Raw genomic sequence first — 25,447 nt, forward strand, 5'->3', positions numbered from 1 at the left:
GAGCATTGTGTCATGTCCTTTTTGCAGATGTCTTTGAACCGCAGTTTTGGGCGCCCTGTCATCCTCTGGCCTTCTGCTAGCTCGCCGTAGAGGAGGTCTTTGGGAATACGGCCTGCATCCATTCTTTTGACATGGCCGAGCCACCTGAGGCGTCTCTCGCTAAGAACTGCATGCAAACTGCTCATATTGGCTCGCTTCAGCACCTCGGTGTTGGGGACCTTATCCTGCCAGGCGACATGCAGGACGCGTCGCAGGCACCTCATGTGGAAGCTGTTGAGTTTCCTTTCGTGCCTTGCGTAGGTGGTCCACGTCTCGCTGCCATAGAGGAGAGTGCTGAGTACGCAGGCTTGGTAGATGCGCAGTCTGGTTTTCTCAGTGAGGCTGGAATTGTTCCACGCTCGCCGGTTCAGTCTGGCCATAACTGTGGCTGCCCTGGCGATTCTCCGGTTGACCTCCAAGTCGACTGACAGAGAGCTCGAGATGGTGGACCCGAGGTAAGTGAAGTCGTTGACAACCTCCAGGGTGTACCCGTCGATGGTGATGCATGGGGGAGTCCCCGTGCCTTGAGCCATAACATTCGTCTTCGTCAGGCTGATGGCTAGTCCGAACTCCTTGCATGCGTGGGAAAGGCAAGTGACTAGCTGCTGGAGTCCCTCTTCGGAGTGTGATGTCAAAGCTGCGTCGTCGGCGAAGAGCATCTCACGGATGAGCACCTCTTTGACTTTGTTCTTGGCTCGTAGACGGGCCAGGTTGTAGAGCTTGCCATCGGATCTGGTGTGAATGAAGACACCCTCGCTGCAGTCCTTAAAGGCGTATTGGAGGAGCATGGAGAAGAAGATTCCGAACAGCGTAGGCGCGAGGACGCAGCCCTGCTTTACTCCGCTGCTGACTGGGAAGGCCTCAGAGGTTGCGCTGTTGTAGGACACCGTGCTGTGCATGTTGTCGTGAAAGGACATGACCACAGCAAGCAGATGTGGTGGACAGCCAATCTTCCGTAGCAAGCTGAAGAGACCGCTTCGACTGACCAGATCAAACGCCTTCGTAAGGTCGATAAAGGCGAGGTAGAGTGGTTTATGCTGCTCGTGACACTTCTCCTGCAGTTGGCATAGGGAGAAGATCATGTCCACTGTTGAACGGCCAGCTCTGAAGCCACACTGGGACTCTGGGTAGACGCGGGAAGCAAGGGTCTGCAGGCGGGCAAGAGCGACCCGGGCGAATACTTTGCCGACGACGCTGAGGAGAGAGATGCCCCGGTAGTTGTTGCAGTCGCTGCGGTCTCCTTTGTTCTTGTACATGGTGATAATGTTGGCATCTCTCATATCCTGGGGGATGTAACCCTCCTTCCAGCAGCGACAGAGTAGATGGTGGAGCGGCTGTAGCAGGACTGGTTTCCCGCTCTTTAGGATTTCTGGAGGGATTCCGTCGCTTCCTGGTGCTTTCCCGCAAGCGAGGCGGTCGATGGCTTTGCTGAGCTCTGCCGCAGTAGGTGGGGTGTCTAGCTCCTCCATGACTGGTAGGTCTGGGATGGCGTTAAGAGCAGTGTCTGTTACGGTGTTCTTCGTTGCGTACAGCTCGAGGTAGTGCTCGGTCCACCGCCGCATTTGCTGTTCCTGGTCAGTGATGACCTCACCTGTCTTGGACTTAAGGGGGGCGATCTTGGAGGGGATTGGGCCTGTTGCCTTCTTGATACCCTCATACATTCCTCGTGCGTTGCCTATATCGGCGGTGTATTTGCATGTATATGTTAATATATTATACACTTATTAAATTATATATTTATATATAATATTAATATGTTAATATATAATAACAGTACATGCTAAGGGTTTGACAGGCCTGGTGGAGGTCAGAGAGCCAATCACGTAGGTTGGGATCCTGGCTCCATCTCTGCCTGCAACGTGGCCTTGGGTGAATAAGTCATTTTGTTGTGCATCAGTTTCCTCATCTATACAATTGAGATAATAATACTTACCTTGTAGATGTACTGGGAGGATTAAATGGCTTAATACATGCAAATCTCTTAGAAATAATAAGCACTATGTAACTGATTTTAAGTAAATCCTTTGATTGTGACAACTCCATGAGGTGCCACTATTTTCCCTCTTCACTCTGAGGACATTGGAGCTTAGAAAGATTAAGTTGCCTAAAGCTGCATAGTTTCCAGTGATGCTGGAAACCTCTTCCCCCCCAAAACCCTAACATGTGTCTCTCAAAGTGGCAACTTCATGAATTACGTGTCACATATCTCAAAATTCACCCAGTATCATCAGAGTATGAGAAAGACTCAGGAGTTACGTAGCCAAACCAAGCTGCTTCCTGGGAATAGGGAATGGGGAGAGGCTCTAGCAAGTTCTGCTTCACACTGGCTCTTTCAGACAACGCATCCTCAAAGCAATCCAGAAACCTAGCTGAGGAGCTGGGCAAAGCCGTGGAGATGATGGGCAAAGGCAAGAATGGGGTCGGCTTTGGCAAAGTGGACATCACAGTTGAGAAAGAACTTCGGAAGGAATTTGACGTTCAGAAGGTCCCGGAGTTGAAGCTGTTTTTTGAGGGCAACAGGCTGGAGCCCATCAGCTGTGAAGGTAATGGTGCCTGCATGTCAGTCAAGGTAACATATAAACACCAGCATTTTAGTAGCTTAACAGAATTATGAATTTAATTGTTACTGTGTAATGCTCAGTTGGCAGCCAGAGTAGAGACTGTGCTCTTCACAGTCTTTCCAAGACCCGGGCTCCTTCCAGTTTGTGGCTTTGTCTTCCCTTAGGGCCTCTGAATCACCTGCTGTTTCCTCTGTATCCAGTCAGCAACTGGGGCAAGGAGGCAGAGAACCACCACTGGTTGTATTCATGTTCTAGGCCTGGAAGTGGCAAACATCACTTCTATTTTTGTTTCATTGACCAAGATTCTGTTACATGACTTCAGTCATAAAGAGACTGAGATGGCCATAAGGAAAGGAAGACATATTTTGGTGAGCATGTAAGCTACATCCCTCTATAGCTAGCATTTCAACTGGTGGGTCCTAGAAGCACCAAGAGCTGGGCTAGTGAGATGCATGGTTTATAAACTACCAGAGACCAGAGAGTGAGTTCCTAACTTACCTAACCCCCTTCCACTTCAATCTTCTCTCTAGAATAATTTTAGAATAATTTTGGTTCCAGGCCAAGGAAGCACTGTTTGCCAAAAGGTAAACTGAGAGATGATGGAACAAGACAGATCTGAGACAGATCTGGGACAGAGTGAATGTATCATGATACATTTTATTAATTCAGTCATTCACTTATTTAATGCTCTATTATTGAAAACTTAACATGTTTCAAGCCCTATCTTAATATTGAAAATGCTTGAAGAATTATGCGCCTCAGTGTGGCACATGGTAGGTCCTACTTTTAAAAGATGTTAACTATATGAATGTATAAGTGTATGCACAATGGGTGAGCACTAATGAGCACAGATAAGCCCAGCACAGCCTGTACTATGCTGGTAGAATGTTCCCATTTTATGTGTGCAGAATTACTGTACCTCAAGAAACTGAGATTGCCTTTTACAGGGCCTGGTGTTCAGCAGGTCTGCAATAAGCCTGTTTGAGTATTGTTGCAAAAATCAAGAGACCCAGGGACTGCCACTAGCTGCAGGGGCTACAGGATGCCTTGCAGTCTCAAAATAGACACAAGGAGGCACAAGGCACACAGGCCAGAGGAAGGTGCAACAGAAGTGCTGATCTCAGGAAGGTTACATAAGAGATCTGGCAGTGCTATTGCACCTGACCTGTGGGCTTGTGGGAGGTGGCATGTGAATGGGGAAAGAGAATAGATGGGGAGAGAGGGCAGGAGCAGAGAGAGAAGGACTGAGACAGCTGTTTCCCATGAAAATTGACTGCATGACCACCCTCAACAATGGTGACTTATTGATCCCAAGTAAGCAGCTCTTGGTGGGGCAAGAAATGAGAAGTCTCAGGTTACTGTGTCAAAGTCCTGACTCTACTTAGTGGCAACAAAGTGACAATGTGACAACAAAGCGACAATGTGGCAACTTATACACTGTCTGAGCCCCTTTGTGGTAGAAGCCAGTGATGGGGACCTCCTCTGCCCTGCAGGAAACTCCATCATCACCTTCTCCTGGCAGTCCTCCTTGATTGTGTGGTTGGATCAGGGCACCTGCCCCTCTTGATGGGTTTCACAGAATTTGTGCTTCCACTTCAAGCCCTCACTTTACAGAATTGTATATGTTCCTCATTGTCTTGTCTATTGAGCACACGAGGTCGCGGGTCAACACAGACAACACTGGCCTCAGATTCTCACTATGTGCCTGAGGAACAATCAATTCTTCCTGTTGAATTTTTATTTCCTTGTTTGTAAAACAAGGATGGTGAGCATATCTATCTCCTGAGGTTACTAGGAAGATGGAATAAATTTGCAAGGCACAAGCTATGCCACGTATCTGAAGCATTTACTGGGTCCCAGGCACTGTTCTTGTCCCTTCTTGTCCCTTCTCATATGTCACAACAACCCAGTGGAAGAGGTGTTTTGACAGATGGGGAAACTGAGGCACGGCGAGGTGGAATAACTTCTTCAAGGTTCCATGGACTCCACAACCATTTTCTGTACAGGGAAAATAGTAAATATTTCAAGCCTTATGGGCCAGACAATCTCTTCCACAACTGCTTAACTGTTGATGCAGTGGGAAAGCAGCTCTGTGTGAGCAAATGGATGTCCTGGTAACTCTCAGATCCTTAGCAATTGCCCACTTTCTTCTCTCTCCAATAAACCTTTATTTATAAAACCAACTGGCACGCAAGATTTGGCAATGAGATGCAGCTGACTGAGCCCTTCTACAATGTGGTGCTACACTTTAAGTAAGTGGCAGGTTTGGTTATCATTAACTGATTACTTTCCTCACACTAGTCCAGTGCCTGGAACACTTAAATTCTTAACAGTCATTTTGGAGTTTGAATGGGATGGAATTGCAAGGGCCTGTATTAGGCAAGCTTGGGGTAGAGAGCCAGCCACATTTTTACTGGGCTTACCCATCTCCCTCCTTTCTCAGTATTATCACCCAACCAGGGAAAGAGGCAGTGGGATGTTGGGATGGAGCCAGGAACTGGATTTTAGGACAAGCACTAGCTATGAGAACTTGACCTAGCCTTTTAATATCTCATTTCCAAAACAAGATGAATAGTGGATGCCACTTCCACCAACTCAAAAAGGCTGCCCTGAGCTAAGAAGGGTGATAGTGTGGCTTTTGTGAAAACTGTGGAGGAAGCAGGTGGGGTATAGTTCTTGTTGGGTCAGACAACTTCTCTAGTTTCCAAGGATTGGTGGTTGGGAGACTTGGCCTTGGCTGTCTCCCTGGAGGGAGGGAAACTCAGGTTGCCTCCAGAGTCTCAGTTAATGATGCATTCACAGCTTGGCCCCAGTCAATTATTGACATAGCTTTCACACCTCAGTTGTCACCTTGGGCTCTGGCTCAGACCCAATCTCCAGGAATGCACCTGCCCAACAGGGGCAGTGCCTGATTTTCTGGTACTCAGGATGGAACTATTTGCCAAGTTCAGAGCTACCACCTCAGTCCCGTGGGATCCAGAGGGAAAAAAGGAATTCATGTATCCCAGAGAGGAGGAACAATTCATGTATCCCTCAAGCCAGCTTATCTAGTGATTCATTCACTTCATTTATTGATCCTAGAATGACTTCTTGAGCACCCAGTGTGAGCTAGACATGTCAAGAGCTACTGAGCAAGTTAGCCAAACATCAAAATTTCAGAAAGAGATAGATTCAATGAAGAAAATACAACAGGCCATAAAATAGAGAAAGATGGCAGGGGTAGGGGTCAGAAAAGACCCAAATGAAAATTGAATAAGCAGGAGGAGTTGTCCTTGACAGCTTAGGAGGAGGCAACCTAGAGGAGGGACTGTTAGCTGCAAAGCTTGGTGAGGGGGTGGGAGGGGGAGAAAGAGGTCCAAGTTTTGGACAGCGGCAAAGTGGCACAAGGTGCAGTCTGAAAGAGTGACAGATCTGAGGACCTGAAAGTTAAACACATTCACAGCGTTTTTATTTACCTGTTTTGGTATTTTTGGAATTTTAAAACACACTCCTTTCAAAACCCTTACAATATAATTATTTCAGGCAAAAGCCTATAAGAGAAACTTTGTTTCTATGATAGGTGCCAGTTTTTATTTTCCTGAAATATGGCTCAGAACCCTGTAAAATGAGAAACTCAGCCCTGGGTCTAAATCCAGGAGGCGGGGGTGGGGGGGTGGGGGGGTGGATGATTGCAGTGGGGTGGGGTGCCTTGCTCTGAGTGTGGCAGGAAGCATCACCCAACCCTTTCTGTCCCTTGAGACCACCACATGCTTCTTTTATGACCTTCCATAGGCCTGACTCATTGTGGCTTTAAAAATGGTCTAATCTGTATCTACTAAAGCTGAATACATTATCCCCTATGGCCAGGAATTCTACTCCTGGGCACATATCCAACAGAAGTGCAGAGCCCCAAACTGGAAACAGCTCAAATGCCCATCAACAGAGAACAGATTCATAAATTGTGGAATGGACACACAACTGAAGGCTAAGTAGCTGTGTGAACAAATCTATAAGTACAGGCAAAATGGGTGAATCTCATAAACATGATGAAGCCAGGTGTGAAAACACATGCTGCATGATTTATATGACATTTAAGAGCAGGCAGACTAGAATCAGCATCACCAGAAGTTGCCTCTAGATGGGGACATGGACAGGGTCTGGGAGGTGGGCACAATGGGACTTCTGAGGGACTCCTTGATCTGGGTGGTAGTGACTCAGGTGTGTTCATTTTGTGAAAATTCACCGAACTATACATTATAATTTCTGCACGTTTTTGTATGTAAATATACTTCATTACAAGTTATTTTTTAAAGCCTAATATTCTTAGGAAATAAGCAAAGACACTGAAAATAGTCCTTTCTAGTTGGTCTACTAACTCAATGTGCATTCATCAAGCTCCATGAGCAATCTGTCCTGTTGTAGAACCTTTGCACCAGCTGTTTGCTCTGCCTTTCCCTTTTCTTATTGCCTCCTGTGTAATTCCTACGCATCCTTCAGTTTTCAGCTTTTAAGTATTTTCCTTCAGGAAACCCTCCTTGACTTCACAGTCTATGTCATGTATCTTTGCTACTGGCTCATTGAACTTTGCTTTCAAATACTTATCTGGTTGTGCTTATACACTTTTCTGTGTAATTTGTATATGTCCTGAACAGAATGAGAGCTGAAAAACAGTGGCAATGTGTTTGTTTCTGTTCACTATTATATCCTCAAGAACAAACACAGCACTTGATAACTTAATAGACACTCAATGCATATTAATCAAATGAATGAAGATGGAAAGAATGAATAAGTGAATGAATAAATGTAGCCCAAAGCTACTCACAACAAACGTTGCTTTATCTCATAAACTCATTTAAAGTGTTCATTCTATTCTGTAGTAGGCTTTGATATATTTTCATTATCCACCATCATGTGAAATGACAATCTCAGCAAACACATGTCCATCTGTAGCCTTGTGTACATTCTGTCATGCCATTACATCTCTCCACATATAGAATATATCCTAGAATTTTAGAAGCTAAGAGTTTTGTGTGCTTGACACCTCCCACAGGATAGCTGAGAAATGAGAGTCAGGATCTATAACTTTAGTATACATTTGTGTCTCAACTGAGGAACTAGAGACACAGATATGAAATTTTCCCAAGGTCACAGAGTTAACTGGTCTCTTGATTTATATTTTATTTATTTATTTTAATTAATTATTTTATTTTGTTGTTCAATTACAGTTGTCCTAATTATCCCCCCATTGCTCTCCCCTGCCCTGTCCATCATCTGCTTCCACAGTCAATCCCCACCCAGTGGTTCATGTCCATGGGTCCTTTATACTTGTTCCTTGACTAGACCCTTCCCCTTCTTTCCCCCGTTATCCACCTCCCTTCTCCCCTCTGGTCACTGTCAATGATTTCCCAATTAAAATGACAATGACATATTTCACATATCTAGAAAAAATATTTCAAAAATGTATATGGAACCATAAATGACCCTGAATAGCCTCAGCAATTTTGAGAAAGAAGAACAAACTAGGAGGAATCACAATGCTTGATATCAAACTATACTACAAAGCCACTGTTATCAATACAGTCTGGCATTGGCATAAAAATAGACACATAGATCAATGGAACAGAATAGAGCCCAGAAATAAACCGAGGTCTCTATGGTCAATTATTATTTGACAAAGAGGGCAGGAGCATAAAATGGAGTTAAAGTACCCTCTTCAATAAATGGTGTTGGGAGAATGGACAGGGACATGCAAAAAAATTAAACTAGACCACCAGTTTACACCATACACCAGAATAAACTCAAAATGGATCAAAGACTTAAATGTAAGCCGTGATACCATGAAAGTCTTAGAGGAAAACATAGGCACAAAATTTTCAGAAGTCTCATGCAGCAATATTTTCAGTGCTATATCTCCTAGGGCTAGGGATATAAAGGAAAGAATAAACAAATGGAACTATATCAAATTAAAAAGTTTCTCCACAGCTAAAGAAAGTAGCAAAATGAAAAGTGAACCAACTGTATGGGAAAACATATTTGCCAATGATATCTCAAAGAAGGGTTTAACCTCCAAAATATATAAAGAACTTATACAACTCAACACCAGGAAGACAAACAATCCAATTAAAAAATAGGCAAAGATAAAATATACTTTAAAAAAATGGGCAAAGGACCTGAACAGACACTTCTTTAAGGAGGACATACAGAGGGCCCACAGGCATATGAAAGAATGCTCAACCTCACTAACCATCAGAGAGATTCAAATTAAAACCATGATGAGATACTACCTTACATTGGTCAGAATGGCCATCATTAACAAATCAACAAACAAGTGCTGGTGAGAATGTGGAGAAAAGGGAACCTTAATGCACTGTTGGTGGGAATGCAGACTGGTGCAGCCACTCTGGAAAACAGTATGGGATTTCCTCAAAATACTAAAAATGGAACTGGCTTTTGATCAAGAGGTCTCACTGCTGGAATTATACCCTAAGAATTCCATATCAAAAGAACCTATGCACCCCAATGTTCACAGCAGTGTTATTTACAATAGCCAAGTGCTGGAAAACAGCTTAGTGTCCATCAGTAAATGAGTGGATCAAAAAACTGTGGTACATTTACACAATGGAATACTATGCAGCAGAAAGAAAGAAGAAATTCCTACTCTTTGCAGCAGCATAGATGGAACTGGAGAGTATTATGCTAAGTGAAATAAGCCAGGCGGTGAAAGACAAATACCATATGATCTCACCCGTAAGTGGAACCTAATTAACAAAACACAAATGAGCAAAATAAAACCAGTGACATGGAAATATATTTTATTTATATATATTTTTAAAAACCTATTTTACTTTCACTTTGGAGGATGAATAAGAAGAGAAGGCTGGACTTCATTCCTTCAGGTTTGATCTCCAGGTTTTCTAGTGGGGTAGACATTGTTAAGTTGATTTTCAATTTCCTCATCTGCAAAAAAAGGGAGAGTAATAATATTAATATCTGTCTCTTTGGGCAGGGTTGTTGTGGGGATGTAATGTATGTGAAACACTCAGTGCTCAGCACAGTGCCTGGTTCTTGGTAAGTGCTAAATAGTTTACCTGCTGTTCATTTTCATGCCCTGAGGCTTGGATGGGGAGAAGTGGGAGAACTGACTATGGCCTTCAAAGGATGGAAGCCCCAAATAAGGAGCTTCTCTGTGTATTAAACTTGTTAAAGACAGGCCTTGCTGCAGTTCAAGAGAAAACTTCTATGGGAACCATTTAACTTTTTCTCTCTGTCTCCAGGAGTGATTGAATCTGCTGCCCTGGTCGTTTGGTTGAGAAGACAAATTAGCCAGAAAGCATTTTTGTTCACTGACACCCAGCAGGTTGTAGAGTTTGTGAAAGCCAGGCCCTTGGTCATTATTGGCTTATTCCAGGTACTGAGTTCAAGAGGCAGGGGGCAGCTTTTCAACTGGTACAAAATCCTATGTCTGGGAGGGGAGTGGGGTAAGGAAAGGTCCCACACTTGGGTTCATTCCATACCCATTCTAATGAGCTGGTTTTCTGGAGTTAACTGCTAAAATGAATAAAGAAAAAATGGAAGCTAAACGTGGTAGGAAAAGTGAATTAGAATGGTGGGCAGGAATGGAGAGAGGAGATTGATTTGGTTTTGATAATATAACTGATCATTTTGGTGTCTATATAGAACAGAACCAAATGATAGTTTACAAATTGTTTTCTCTCTTTTTTTATTATTGTTTTTCAATTACAGTTGTCCCATTTTTCCCCCATTGCTCCCCTCCACCCATCCCATCCATTCTCTCACAGTCATATCCCATCCTGTTGTCCATGTCCATGAGTCATTTATACATGTTCTTTGACTAAACCCTTCCCTTACTTATCCCCCTTCTCTCCCTCCCCCCTCCCCTTGATAACTGTTGTTCTGTTCCTTGTTCAACTTAGTTCATTTATTTGTGTTGTTTCTTAGTCTCCTGTATTTGGTGATATCATATAGTATTTTTATTTCTTTGCCTGGCTTATTTCACTAAGCATAATTCTCTCTAGTTCCATCCATGTTGTCGCAAATGGCAGAGTTCCTTCTTTCTTCCTGCTGCATAGTGCTCCATTGTGTAAATGTACCACTGTTTTTTAATCCACTCATCTACAGATGGGCACTTAGGCTGTTTCTAGCACTTAGCTATTGTAAATAGTGCTGCTATGAACATAGGAGTGCATAGGTTCTTTTGAATTGATGTTTCAGGATTTTTCAGGTATAATCCTAGCAGTGGAATTGCTGGTTTAAAAAGCAATTCCATTTTTAGTATTTTGAGGAAATTCCATACTGTTTTCCATAGTGGCTGCACCAGTCTGCATCCCCACCAGCAGTGGACTAGGGTTCCCTTTTCTCTTCATCTTTGCCAGCACATGTTGTTTGTTGATTTTTAAAAAAATAATTTAATGATTTATTTGTTTAATTATCTGTTTATTTTTAGAGAGAGGGGAAAGGAGAGAGGGAGAGAAACATCACTGTGTGTTGCTTTCACTCACGCCCCCAACTGGGGACCTGATGTGCACCCTAGTCATGTGCCCTGACTGGGAATTGAACGAGCAACACTTGGTTCGCAGGCTGACGCTCAATCCACTGAGCCACAGCAGTCATGGCTTGTTTGTTAATTTTTGATGATGGCCATTCTGCCTGGTGTGCAGTGATATCTCATTATGGTTTTTATTTGCATCGCTCTGATGACTAGTGATGTTGAGCATTCTTTCATCTGCCTATGGACTCTCTGTTTGTCCTCTTTGAAGAAGTGTTTGTTCAGGTCCTTTGCTCATTTTTTAATTGGGTCTGTCTTCTTGGTGTTGAGTGGTATAAGCTCTTTATATATTTTGGAAATCTATCACTTGTCTAAGGAATCATTGGCAAATATATTTTCCCATGTGGTTGGTTCCCTTTACATCTTGCTGATGTTTTCTTTTGCTGAGCAGAAACTCTTTAGTTTGATGTAGTCCCATTTGTTTATTCATTCCTTTATTTCCCTTGCCTTAGGAGAAATATCGGTGAAAATATTGCTACATGGGATATCTGAAATTTTCCTGTCTATGTTTTTCTCTAGGTATTTTATGGTGCCATGGCTTACATTTAAGTGTTTGATCCATCTTGAGTTTATTCTGGTGTATGGTGTAAGTTGATGGTCTAGTTTCATTTTTTTGCATGTCCCTGTCCAGTTCTCCCAACACCATTTGTTGAAAAGGCTCTTTTTACTGCATTTTAAATATGTATATATAAGTTGGCCATATACCTGGGTATATTTCTGGGCTCTCTATTCTGTTCCATTGATCTATATGTCTGTTCTTATGCCAATATCAGACTGTTGGGTTTACCATGGCCTTGTAGTATAGTTTGATATCAGGTATTGTGATTCCTTCTGCTGTGTTCTTTTGTCTAAAGATTGCTTTGGCTATTCGGGGTCTTTTTTGGTTCCATATGAATTTTTCAAGTATTTGTTCTAGGTCTGTGAAATATATCATTGGTATTTTAATAACGGTTGCATTGAAAATATAAATTGCTTTGGGTAGTATGGACATTTTAATAATGTTGACTCTTCCCATCCATGAACATGGTATTTGCTTCCATTTATTTGTATCTTCCTTAATTTCTTTCTTCAGTGTTATGTAGTTTTCTGAGTACAGGTGTTTTACCTCCTTGGTTAAGTTTATTCCTAGGTACTTTATTTTTCTTGTTACCATAGTAAATGAGATATTTTTCTAGTTTCTATCTCTGATATTTTATTGTTGGTGTACAAACATGCCTTCAATTTCTGAATATTGACTTTTTACCCTGATATTTTGCCAAATTTACTTACTAGGTTGAGTAGTTTTTTCATGGAATCTATAGGGTTTTCTATGTACATTATCATGTCATCTGCAAATAATGACAGCTTTACTTCCTCTGTACCAATTTGTACAACTTTTATTTCTCTTTCTTGTTTGATTGCTGTGGCTAGGACTTCCAAGACTATCTTGATTAGGAGTGGAGCGTGTGGACATCCTTGTCTTGTTCCTGACCTCATAGGGAATGCTTTCAGTTTGTCCATTGAGTATGATGTTGGCTTCAGGTTTCTCATATATGGCCTTTATTATGTTGAGATATGCTCCCTGTATTCCCATTTTGCTGAGTGTTTTCATCATAAATGGGGGTTGTACTTTATCAAATATTTTTTCACTATCTACTGATATGATCATGTAAATTTTGTCTTTTATTTTGTTAATGTGGTGTATTACATTTATTAATTTTCAAATATTAAATCATTTTTGCATCCCTGGAATGAATCCCACTTGATCATGGTGTATAATCTTTTTAATGTGTTGCTAGATCCTGTTTGCCAATATTTTGTTAAGGATTTTTGCATCTATGTTCATCAGTAATATTGGCCTATAGTTTTCTTTCTTAGTTGTGTCTTGACCTGGTTTTGGAATTAGAGTAATACTGGCTTCATAGAAAGTTTGGGAGTTTTACCTCTTCATGGCTTTTTTGGAATAGTTTGAGAAGAATGGGAGTTAGTTCTTTCCTAAATGTTCTGTAAAATTCACCTGTGAAGCCATCCAGTCCAGGGCTTTGTGCCAGGAGTTTTTTGATTACTGCTTCAATTTCACTAGTAGTTATTGGTCTGTTTTGGCTTTCTGCTTCTTCTTGATTCAATTTTGGAAGATTATATGTTTCCAGAAATTTGTTTGTTTCATCTAGGTTGTAAAATTTCTTGTCATACAGTTGTTCATAATAGATTCTTATAATCCTTTGTATTTCTGTGGCGTCAGTTGTGATTTCTCCTCTTTTGTTTCTGATTTTGTTTATTTGGGTCTTCTCTCCTTTTTTTTCTTGATGAGCCTGGTTAAAGGCTTGTCGATTTTTAAAATCTTTTCATAGAACCAGCTCCTACTTTTGTTGATCTTTTGAATATTTTGTTTAGTCTCTATGTGATTTAATTCTGCTCTGATCTTGATGATTTTCTTTCTTCTACTTTGTCTGGGCTTTGTTTGTTGTTGTATCTTTAGTTCTGGTAGCTGTAGAGTTAGATTTTTTATTTGGGATTCTTCCATCCTTTTTAGTTAGGCCTGTTTTGCTAAGAAACTTCCTCTCAGGACTGCTTTCCCTCTGTCCCATAGGTTTTAGGCTGTTTTGTGTTCATTATCATTTGTTTCCAGAAACTTTTTTATTTCCTCCTTGATGTCATTGTTAACCCATTCATTATTTAATAGCATGTTATTTATTCTCCATGAGTTTGAATGTTTTTGAATTTTTTCCTTGAGGTTGGTTTCCAGTTTCAAGGCTTTGTGATCTAAGAAGATGCTTGATATAATTTCAATATTCTTGAATTTGTTGAGGCTTGTTTTGTGTCCTACCATGTAGTCTGTGTTTGAAAAAGTTCTATGTGCATTTGAAAAGAATGTATATTTTGCTTCTTTGAGATGAAAAGTTCTATATATATATCAATTAACTCCATTTGATCCAGAGTATTGTTCATTGCCTCAATATCCTTGGTGTTTCTTTCCTTCAAAGATCCATCCATTGTTTGCAATGGGGTGTTAAAGTCTTGTACTATGAGTGTGTTGCTCTCATTATCCTTCTTGAAGTTCTTCAAGATTTTCCTTATACATTAGGGTGTTCCTATATTTGGTGCATATATGTTCACAAGGGTTATATCTTGGTGGATTCCTAACTTAAGTATTACAAAATGTCCTTCTTTGTCTCTTTTTATGGCCTTTGAGGTCAAATCTGTTTTTTTCTGATCACTGATCTGATCTGATCTTCTACTTCCTTCAGCCTGTTTTTGATTCCTTCTGCTGTGTTCTTCAATTCAGAAATTATATTCTTCATTTCCTCCTGGCTCTTATTGAGAGCTTCTATGTTCTTTTTAATGCTGGTATAATTCTCAATAAGTTCCTCAAAGTTCCCCTGGAGTTATTTATAGTTCTCTTTAAGCTCGCTGTGCCTATGGAACTTTCCTATAATCCATATTTTTAATTTTATGTTTGATAGTTTGCTTTCCTTTATTTTATTTAGCAATCTTTCTGGGGATTCCTCCTTTCCTTTTGATGGGTGTTGTTTCTTTGTCTCCCCATTTTTGTGACTCTACTTGTTTGTTGCTGATTCTTAGACTGGTCTTCACTTCCTGCATCTGCCCCTGGTGGCATCAGATTGTTTCCCAGTCTGGGTCTAGGCAGCCTGTTGGAGACTACCAGAGATATACTGCCTTTGTCTCTCTTTTTTAGTTGTTAATGTATTCAATTTGTGAAAAGCTGTCAAGCTTAAGCACCAAGGGTGGGGTAGATTAATACCTGAAGGCACAACTTGTAGGGGAGTGGTCTGCCTGCAGTATGGGGAATGAGTCAGCACTGGGACCCTCAGTTCTCGTCTCAAAGTCACCACCCCAAACTCTTCTTAAGTATCTCTAGTCCTCTTTTCCCTCCCTCTGCTACAGCCCAGGGTAAGTGGGTGCTGATATATTTTTGTACATGAGCCCTTTAAGAGCTCATTGTTTCTAGCTATTTTTGTCAGGCCAGCAAAAACAAACAAACAAACAAACAAACAAAATCAAAACTTGTGGCTTTTCACTTTTTAGAGCCAGATGCTGTTTTACTTTCTGCTCTGTTGCTGTAAGCTGGGAAGCCCAGTTGGGGCTTAGACCTCAACCCTTCTCAGGGGTCCCCCAGCTGCTGAGCTGTTTCTCAGTCCCTTCAGTTGCCAACTGTGGGAACCCATTCAGCCCTTTCATATCTCTGTATTTCCTACTAATCACATTGTGATGAAGCATCCTTTTCTGTCTGTCTGTGGTTATAAGGCTTCTCTCCAGCTAGTGTTCAGTTGGTTATTCCAGATGATTTCTCCACAATTAAGTTATAATTCCAGATTGGTCCTGGGAGGAGGTTAGTGTAGCTTCCACTTACTCCTCCACCATCTTGGATCTTATTAACTCATTTTCTATAACTCTAATGACTTCTCTCCTTTTCCCAGTGAAGTCAGAATTTTGGCATTAAATTTATACCTGGGGAGTGGATGTATCTCTTTCTCACCCATCCCATTTTTTTTACTGTTTTTTGACCCCAATTTTTTTAAGCTAAAGAAGGAATCCTGAAGCTACAGCCACATCTTGATACCAAATTTATATATTTTTTACATTTTTATTTATGTATTAATCTTTTTAGAGAGAAAAGAAGGGAGGGATAAAGAGAGGGAAAGAAATATTAATTGAGAAAGAAACATTGATCAGTTGCTTCTTGTACATGCCTCAACAACCCAGGCATGTGCCCTGACCAGGAATTGAACTGGTGACCTTTTGCTTTGCAGAATGATGCCCAACCAACTGAGCCACATAAAATTTGTATTTGATACTGTCAATACATGTGGTCAGATAAATTGCCTCTTCTGAAAGAAATTAAGGAATAAATGTTTAAAAGTCTCAACCCATTCTAATACTTGGAAAAGGCCAAGTTTATCAATTCTCACCATATATCTCTAGATTTGCCTATCTTGGCCTTAGTCATAGTCATAGAAATATTCTGGTATGAAATATTCATAAAACAGGATTTAGATGGCTCAGCAAAACCCCAGAACTTGGAAAGGTAAGGACACAAATTGGTCACCATTTCTACCTGGCCCTTAAATGAGCCAGTCATATTTTTTTCTACCAAAACCTTACCAAATGTTTTTCCCCAAACAGGATTTAGAGGAAGAAGTAGCAGAATTGTTCTATGATGTGATCAAAGACTTCCCAGAGCTAACATTTGGAGTAATATCGATTAGTAATGCCATTGGGCATTTCCATGTCACCCTTGACAGTGTTCTGGTGTTCAAAAAGGTAGGTCTTTTATTGAATTGCTAGTGAAGTGTCACTAGTTCAAAACTGGGGACTGTGAATGTGTGTATTGGTTTCTGGTTCTGCCACTTGTGAGCTAATTGGTACTGGACTAGTTGGCTTTTGCAATATCATCTTCCTTGTGTTTTCTGGCCTTTCTAGCCATTTTCTTATAAGCTCCTTCTCCTTTCTTTAACCAGTAAACGTCATTAAGTCTCAACCCTCTGCTTTATGTTTTCTTCTGGTCTATGCTTCCCACCCACCTTCTATCAGCAATCACTATCCAGACACCCAATGGCTTATAAATCTCTACCTCGAACCAGACTTCCCTTATCTCTAGATCTCTATATCCATCACCAGGTGACTCAACATGGCCAAGTCTTAATATACTCCCCAAATCCTCTTCCAGCATTTTCCTCTCTCAATGAATGGTACCACCATATCTCCCATTTTCCATCTGAGCAAAGCCAGAACACCCAGGCATCATTCTAACACCTCTGTCTTCCCCGCCCCTCATAACCACCCCATCACTCCAATAATATTGATTTTAAATCCAAAATATCTCTTCCATCGATTCATTTTTTACTGGTTCATTCTTAATTCAAGTGGCCATCATCTGCTGCAGCATAATGCAATATCCACCCAACTGAACTGCCACATTCTCTTTTGTCTTCTAATGATCCATCTTACCAGAATTCAAACCTATTGGTCACTTTCCTCCTTCCCACTGAAAACCTTTCTATGATTTTCTGTTATTAATCTTATTATTACTGGATAAAAACTCAAACTCTTAGTTATACCTACAAGGCCTTCCACAGCCTAGCCTCTGTGGGATCTAAATCTGAGCTGTCCAGTATGGCAGCTGCTGGTCACTTTTGACTGTTTAAATTAACATTTTAGTTCCTCAATCATACTAGCTTCATGTGTATAATGACTACTCTATTGGACAGCATAAATTCATAGGCCATTTCCATCATCACACAAAGTTCTATTAAACAGTGTTATTCTAGACACTGGTCTGGTTCCTGGAACATGCCTTACACCTCCCCACAAAAAACCAAATCCTTACAACAACTATGTTACTTATAGGAATGACTCAGAGAGGTTAGGTTACTTATCCAAGGCCACACAGGAGGTAAGTAGCAGATCTGCTTGACTTTTACAGAAGGCTGTAAGCTCAATGAATTTTTACATAAACCCATGCAAGTCATTGAAAGGCTTTAATTTGGAGAATAAAATAAATTGATTTGTGTTTCTGAATGGGATAATAGAGTCCAGAATAGATCTAAATACATATGGAAATTTAGTATATGATATTTTAGATCAATAGGAAAAATATATGTTATTCAATGACTAGTGTTGAGAGAATGGGGTAGCCTTTGAAAACAAAACACTAAAGCTAAATCCTTATATCACTCCTTTCACCAAATTAAATTTCAGATTGATCCATGATTTAAAAATATAACAATGAGACCATGGAAAGACCAGAAGGTGCTACAGGAGAGTTTGCTTTGTAGTCTTGGAGTGGGAAAGCCCGTTTATAAAATATGACAGAAACTCCAGAAACAAAGAAAAGAAATACTGATAAATTTGTACTACATAAAAAATTCAAAGTTCTGCAGAATAAACATTATGAAAAAAAAAAAAAAGAAAGCTAAGTAAGAAACTTGGAAAATGCATTTGGGAGAGAGCTGGTCTATTTTAATGGTTAAGGGTATGGGCACTGGAAGACTGCCTGGGTTGAAATCTAGGCCCTACCTCTTACTCGTTTAGAAGCCTTGGGCAAGTCACTTCACTTCTCTGTGCTTCAATGTCCTCAACTGTAAAGTGGGAGAAATAATAGTACATCGCTCAATGAGTTGCTTTGAGGATTAAATGAGTTAGGGCATATAGCATGTTTAGAATGGTGGCTGGTACAATATGAGCTCTCAGTAAGTCATGTTATTATTGTTAGACTGTTTTTAAGACCAGAAAAGAGTTTAGACTTTATCCAAAAGACAACAGAGTCTTTACAGTGTTTAAGCAGGAGAACAAAATGATCAGATTTACATTCTAACAGCATCATTCTGGCTGAAGTGTGGGAAATGGATTAGACAGAAGCAAGGAGAGAAATTAGAAGACAATTAGGAGATTTTTTCATGAGTCCAGGAAAGAGGTATGGACTAAAAGAGTGGGATTGGAGGAGATGAAGAGAAGGACATAAAAGACAGAAATTAGGAGAAAACTACTTCTTTCTTTTCCCCCACAGACCTTTATCCTGGGCTACAGAGAATTATAGCATTCCTTGTGTTGATCCAGGTTCTTCTGAGAAGAAGTCATCAAGCAGAATTAGTTACATGCAGAGATTAGGGAAAATGCCTGTGAAAGAAAAAAGAGAGAGAGAGATAAGGAGATTCTTAAGACCATGATGTAGGCCTGACCCTAGGAAGGAAGGAAGGAAGGAAGGAAGGAAGGAAGGAAGGAAGGAAGGAAGGAAGGAAAAACAGAAAGAATCCTTGACTGCAGTAGAGTTCTTAGAAAGTTTATCAAAGTCACTTAATAGAGAAGTCCTTCATCTCACAGAAATGGGCTTGCCTTAGTATCCCTGACACATTTAGTCATTGGTTAGGAGCAGTGTGCGAGAAACCATTCAGCATCAGCACAAATACATTGATAGATTTCAGAGCAAGGCAACTGAGATGTCAGTCAGTTATACTCCCTGACTTTGTAGATCAGAGATTTTCATGGCTGCCACATACCCATGGACTCACAGGACAATCTGCCCAGCTGTCCATACTTATGAAATGCCTAGATTATGGATTACATTGTCACCATGGTGCTTTTTTATTTTTTATCCAAGAGGAAAATTGTGCTATTTATATTTAGTGCCTCCATAGAAGCTACCGTCCTCCAATGTTTTTCTTCTTTTGTTCAAGGGAAAAATTGTGAACCGCCAGGAACTTATTAATGACAGCACCAACAAACATGTCCTCAATCAAGTCATAAAAGAGCACCTCACAGGTTTTGTTATTGAATACAACACTGAGGTCAGTGAGCAAAGTCTCCCCAAGGAGAAGGGTAGGTGGGGCAGCTGTGTGTGGGGGATGACTTGTTTTTCTTGTTGTCTCAGAATAAGGATCTGATTTATGAACTACACATCGTGAATCACATGCTACTTTTTGCTTCCAAAAGCTCCAAGTCATTTGGTATGATAATACAGCATTATAAGTTGGCATCTGAGGAATTCCAAAACAAGGTTTGTGAAGGCATCATTTCTCTTTGGGGATCTTAGACTTGTAGACCCTGACCTCATTTGCCTGTCTTGCTGATTATAAATTAAACCAAGAATAATTTCACATTAATTTGTGTACCAAATTTCTGATTTGCATATCAATGCTATGTATCATTAACTATTTAATTTTAAATCAACCTCCTCCTTTTCTGTCCAGTGTCTCTTCTTCTCTTGCCAAACCTATGCTCTTTCTTCTCTCATCTTTGATAAGTCTACTATAGGAACATGATGGTTTGGCTACTTTTTTGATGGACCATGTTTCACTAAGAGTGGGAACTGCTGTGTGGGTATCATTTGGCCTGGATATGAGAGTGAAGCAAGACCAGTCCTGCCTGAGGTCAGGAAGTATGAAAAGCCTAGATGTGTGAAGCAGCACAGACTGTCTGACACTAAGTTTCAAGGCTTTAGCATCACACAGACTTGGGTTCAAATTCTTTTCCTCCTGGAAGTGGGTTTTGTCTTTGGTGAGTTTCTTAACCTCTCAGCCTCAGTCACCTCACGTGTAAAATGAAGACTTATGGTGAAAATTAGAAGTGTTTTACGTAAAGCAATGAGCAAATGTACAATAAACAGTGCTTTTTATCATTGTGGTCATTATCATCATTAGAAACCAACCTGTTTTTCTTAGGCACTACACCTATATTTCCATAGTTAACCACCTAGACTATTTATCTCATTTTTCTCTTTATTTTTACAAGAAGTACAGTAATGGTAATTTTTTTCTTTTGAAGAAAATGACTGAAATTTAAATGAAACAATGAAAACATTTTGTAACCAAAATTAAACATGGTATAAAGTCTCTAGGCCATGAACATATTTAATTGTTCATACTTCATTCTACCACATTATTCCCCAGGAATAATACTCTAACCAGAGCGATACAATATTTCCTGGTTTATTCCATTTTAAACTTTAAGATCTTGATGTAATTAGATTGATCACAATCTAATTGCTTTCCCTCTGAATTTATTAATTTGTTGACTCATTTGTTGTCTGACTTCTTCACTAGAACACAAGCTCTGTGAGGGTGAGGATTTTGTCTGCCTTGGGTAGCAGCATAGCCCCATGCTTAGCAAAATGCCTGATAGGCACTTCATTAATATTTGTGGAATGAATGAGGAAAGTAATGAATTTCCTTGATAGAAAAATAATTTAGAATCATAATGAGTGAAGATGTATAGAGCATTTTCTACCTCCCTGTCACTGAACTCAGCCTTTATATACATAGTCCTGTTCAATTTTCATAGCAACCCTATAACGTGGGAGCTATTATAATCACCACTTTACAGATCAGGAAACTGAGGCACAGAGAAGGGAAGTTATGTTTTGCCCAAAGAATTGGGGTGAAAGCTCAGGACTCTGACTTCCTGTGGTATGTGGATGGTGATGCCAGGTTGGCTGATGGCTGTTTGTGTACTAGGGTGTAAGGCTGTACCTGTCTGATGAAAGGGCGCCTTTGTTAAGTCTTTTGGTGGCATTCCATAGACCCTGCTGTTTGCACTCCATTAGTGCCCCCCCATCCCCTCCCTCCAACAGCTTCCCAACACTTTCTCTTCCTCTGTAAGGGATTCCTTACCAAACTTCAATTTTTTACCCTCTGCATGACCTTCAATCCAGGCAGACACAAGTTTCATTTGATTTGACAGATCCTGTTCATCCTTGTGGATGCAGACGAACCCAGAAACAGACGTATTTTCAAATACTTCCGAATTACAGAGGTCAATATCCCATCTGTCCAAATCCTAAACTTAAGCTCTGATGCAAGGTACAAAATGCCTTTTGAGAACATAACCTTCCAAAATCTCAAGATATTTGGACACAGCTTCCTAACTAGAAGTGCCAAGGTAAGTTTGTTCTTGAACCAGGTTTATCCAGAAACTCAGTCACTCATTTTCATAATTCTGCTGGCTTTGGTCATCTGAATGAGGTGAAGAATAAAGGTCAACTTCAAGGTTCAATATGGGGAAATATTCCTGCATCTCCACCTCTAATCTATTCAATTTTTGATTTTTTTTGACTCTGTAATTGCACTACTAATTCTTTATTCTTAAAATAAAGCATTTTCTTTACAGAAATTTCCATTTGAAATACAGGTACTCCCAGGGCTAATGTCTTCTTTTCAGACTCTAATGTGAATGAAAGATTTACTTGGCTTAAGGATAGATGCTTCCTCTGGGGCCAGAGATACAGTGGAATGTATTAAGTAATCAGGGTTTGACCTCAAAGGCTCCAGGAACCTTTTGTTTGGAGGGTTTGAAGGGAGTCTATTTTGTTAAAAGGAAGGAGAGTCTGCAGAAGGATGGCTGTATTACCTGCTATAACACAACATCACCTGTTGTTTATTTAGTACTTGCTACATCCTCAACCATCCTGCTGAATTAGGTGACCATATTTTTTATTTTCTATATGGGGGCACTTTTGAGAGTATTGTGGACATTCTTTAAAAGTATTCTGGAACAACAGGAATAATTTGGTACTCGCCAGTCAAGCCAGAATATATGATGACCTTTCCTCTGAGGATTTCTCTTCATGGCCTTCTGTCCATATTATCACAGATAGTACTTCCCCTGCAGCCTTCTCAAGTAAAAGCTGTATTTTCTCTTATGCACATTATCACACACCAAGTGGTGAGGCTGGTGTCCTCCATGCCACTTCCAAGCAATTTCTCCTTTACCTTCAAGAAGGCCTCACTCCCTCAGATCCTTTGGAATCCATCCTTTGGACTTTTCCTGCTCCTGCCCCCTGTTACTATTGTTCTCTGATCACCTCCCTTTCACTCACTGAGGACTTAAGCACCTTGTTGCAGACTTGCCCTCCACCCCTGCTCTGCCATCATTTCCAGGGATGTCAATAACCAAAACCCTGGTTTTTCTTCTCTCATAACTGGTGTGTCAAATGCCATGGCCACCTGTTATATGACCACACCCTGGTTTATGCTTCCCATTCACTTAGTTTCTTTCTCTAGTACCCACTTTGCTACAATCTCTTACCTTTTTCATGGTTTTGAATTTCCTGATCCCATTTCATAATTTCTCTCTCTTTTTTTAACTTTATTTTTATTCTAGACATTATTACAAATGTCCCTATTCCCACCCACCCACCTTTGCTCACCTCCACCCAGCCCCTAACCCCTTCGCTCTGGCCATCACCACACTGTTGTCTATATCTATGCACATATGTTCTTTGGCTAATCTCTTCACCTTGTTTCATCTAGTCCCCCTTCCTCCACCCCTCTGACAGCTGTCAGTGTGTTCCATGTATCCATGGCTCTGTTTCTATTTTATTCACCATTTTATTTTATTTATTAGATTTTACATATAAATGAGATCTCTATGCTCTTTGTCTTTCTCTGACTGGATTATTTCACTTAGCATAATAATCTCCAAGTCTATCCATGCTGTTGCAAAAGGTAAAATTTCCTTCTTTTTTACAGCCATGTAGTCCCATTTGTTTGATGTAGTCCCATTTGTTTATTTTTTTCTTTTAATTCCCTTGCCCTGAGAGATACATTGACAAAAAATATTGCAACAAGAGATGTCTGAGATTTTACTGCCTATGTTTTCTTGTAGGATTTTTATTGTTTTGTAACTTACATTTAAATCTTTTATCCTATTTAAGTTTATTATCGTGTATGGTGCAATTGATTGTCTAATTTCTTCTTCTTTTTTTTTTTTTTTTGTATGTACCTGTCACATTTTCCTAACACCATTTATTATTACCTGTCTTTACTCCATTGTGTTCTCCTGCCTCCTTTGTCAAATATTAATTGAACATATAGCCATGGTTTGATTTCTGGGTTATCTGTTCTGTTTCATTGATCTATATGCCTATTCTTATGCCAGTACTCGGCTGTTTTTTTTTTTTTTTTTTTTTTGGCTTTTTAAAAAAATCCTCACTCAAGGATATATTTATTGATTCTAGACAGAGAGGAAGGAAGGGGAAGAGGGAGAGATCGGACGCCTCTTATATACACCATGACTGGGGATCGAACGCACAACCTTTTGGTGTACAGGACAATGCTGGTGCCAAAGCAAGCTGGGCGTTTTTAAAATCCTCACCAAGGACATGCTTACTGATTTTAGAGAGAGGGAGAGAGAGGGAAGCACCGATTGGTTGCCTCTTGTATGCACCCACTGCGGACTGACCCCAGAACCTAGGCACGTCCCCAACTGGGAACTGAACCCAGACCTTTCGGTTTACGGGACGACCCTCCAGCAGCGGAGCCGCACCAGCCATTGCTAAGCTGAGCTTTTTTTTGCTTATTGTTGTATTTTTTTCCATGACCATTTACCCCTCATACCCTCTTCCACCTCCACTCCCCTCCCCCCTAGTCACCACACTGCTGTCCCTGGCCACAAGTCCTTTTTGTTTTGTGCTCAACATGTCCACTCCCTAACCCTCCACCCCTTAGTTGTCGTCCTGCTATGGGTCTGTCTCTATTTTGCTTGTTAGTTCAGTGTGTTCATTAGATTCCACACACGAGTGAGATCATATGGCACGTGCCTTAGTCTCATTGGCTTATCTCACTTAGCATAATGTTCTCCAGGTCCATCTGTGCTGTCACAAAGGGTAAACTTTTCTTCTTCTTCTCCTTCTTCTTCTTTCTTCTTTTTTTTATGGCTAAGTAGCATTCCACTGTGTACATGTCCCATAGTTGTTGCATCCACTCATCTAGTAATGGACACTTGGGCTGCTTCCACATCCTGGCGATTGTAAACAATAAGCTGGGCAGTTCTGATGCAAGGGCCTGGGTTTCACTTCTGGTTTCTATGGAGCCAGGGCAAGCACCTATGCAGAGACTACATCCCATTCTGTGAGCGACGAGGAAAGGAGGGGATCGGCAAAATCCAGGCCTTTTCTTGGCTCTCTCAGGCAGGTTTCATTACGGAGGAATCAACACCCAGACATGGAGACAGAGCTTCCCTTCTGCTTGATGTGGCTCCCCAGGACTTGGGCTTCGGCACCTCCTGGCAGATTTCCGCTCCACGTTGGCAGCATTACAAAAGCCCCACATCAGCAAATATCTGTGGGTGTTACCTATACGTTAGTAGTATTTCACTAAGAGACCCACGTTCTCTGTTTCTTAGCTGGAAAAGCGCACTGTAGCCCGGATCCACGTACATTCTCATTATCCCCAGGGGGCGGAATTCTCACTTTTTCCCACTTCCGCTCCAGATAAATAATTCACCACAGGGCTAAAATGAAACATGTAGTCAGAAGACAGAGAGAGCAAGGGAGCAGAAACCAGGCGGACTGCATGGTAGTGTGCACTTCTGCAAAGGCTGTGATAATCTCTCCATGGGTGGGTGTCCTTGCCAGGCTGGTCACCAGGACTCGATGACCTCATTTTCGGCAACGACATTTTGGCTTCCAAGTGGAAGACAGGTATTTCTTGAATTGGCTTGGTCAATATGCTTGACCTGGCAGGAGGGCGGCTTCCATTTAGGTTCTTTGTTTACTTGGGATTCTTTGGGTGGGGGGAGGCTCCTGTTGGAAAAGGCCAGGCTCTCTTGGGGATGCTGCTGTCAAACAGGCTTCGAGAGATGGTTCATCTTCCCTCAGTAGCTGCCAATCCCTCAGTTCTGATTGGGGAGGTCCTTTCTGTGCTGTGGTGCCCTCCAGCTCTCAATGCAGGGCCGCCTCGATTCTCAGCCTCCTTGCAAACTGCCTTCTTCCTGCAAACCGCATGGATCTCCTCTCCTTCTCAAAGCAGCCTGGCAAGAGCCTCTTCTTAAAGCCGCCTGGAGACCCCTGCTCCAAGCCAGATGGAGG

At 41.1% G+C, this 25,447-nt stretch overlaps 1 protein-coding gene across 1 annotated transcript in view; it reads left to right on the forward strand.

Moving 5' to 3' along the window:
* PDILT (protein disulfide isomerase like, testis expressed) overlaps nucleotides 1-25,447 on the forward strand; it is a 96,842-nt gene that overhangs the window by 49,369 nt on the left and 22,026 nt on the right. The window contains exons 3-8 of the mRNA XM_090277788.1: nucleotides 2,376-2,582; nucleotides 9,854-9,987; nucleotides 16,270-16,407; nucleotides 19,320-19,430; nucleotides 19,514-19,639; nucleotides 21,322-21,519. Of these exons, the coding sequence (XP_090133914.1) occupies nucleotides 2,376-2,582; nucleotides 9,854-9,987; nucleotides 16,270-16,407; nucleotides 19,320-19,430; nucleotides 19,514-19,639; nucleotides 21,322-21,519 (914 nt within the window). The remainder of the gene's footprint in view (nucleotides 1-2,375; nucleotides 2,583-9,853; nucleotides 9,988-16,269; nucleotides 16,408-19,319; nucleotides 19,431-19,513; nucleotides 19,640-21,321; nucleotides 21,520-25,447) is intronic.

Source organism: Furipterus horrens, unplaced genomic scaffold (assembly GCF_987537825.1).
Source record: "Furipterus horrens unplaced genomic scaffold, mFurHor1.1.pri manual_scaffold_5, whole genome shotgun sequence".
Classification (NCBI taxonomy): Eukaryota; Metazoa; Chordata; class Mammalia; order Chiroptera; family Furipteridae; genus Furipterus; species Furipterus horrens.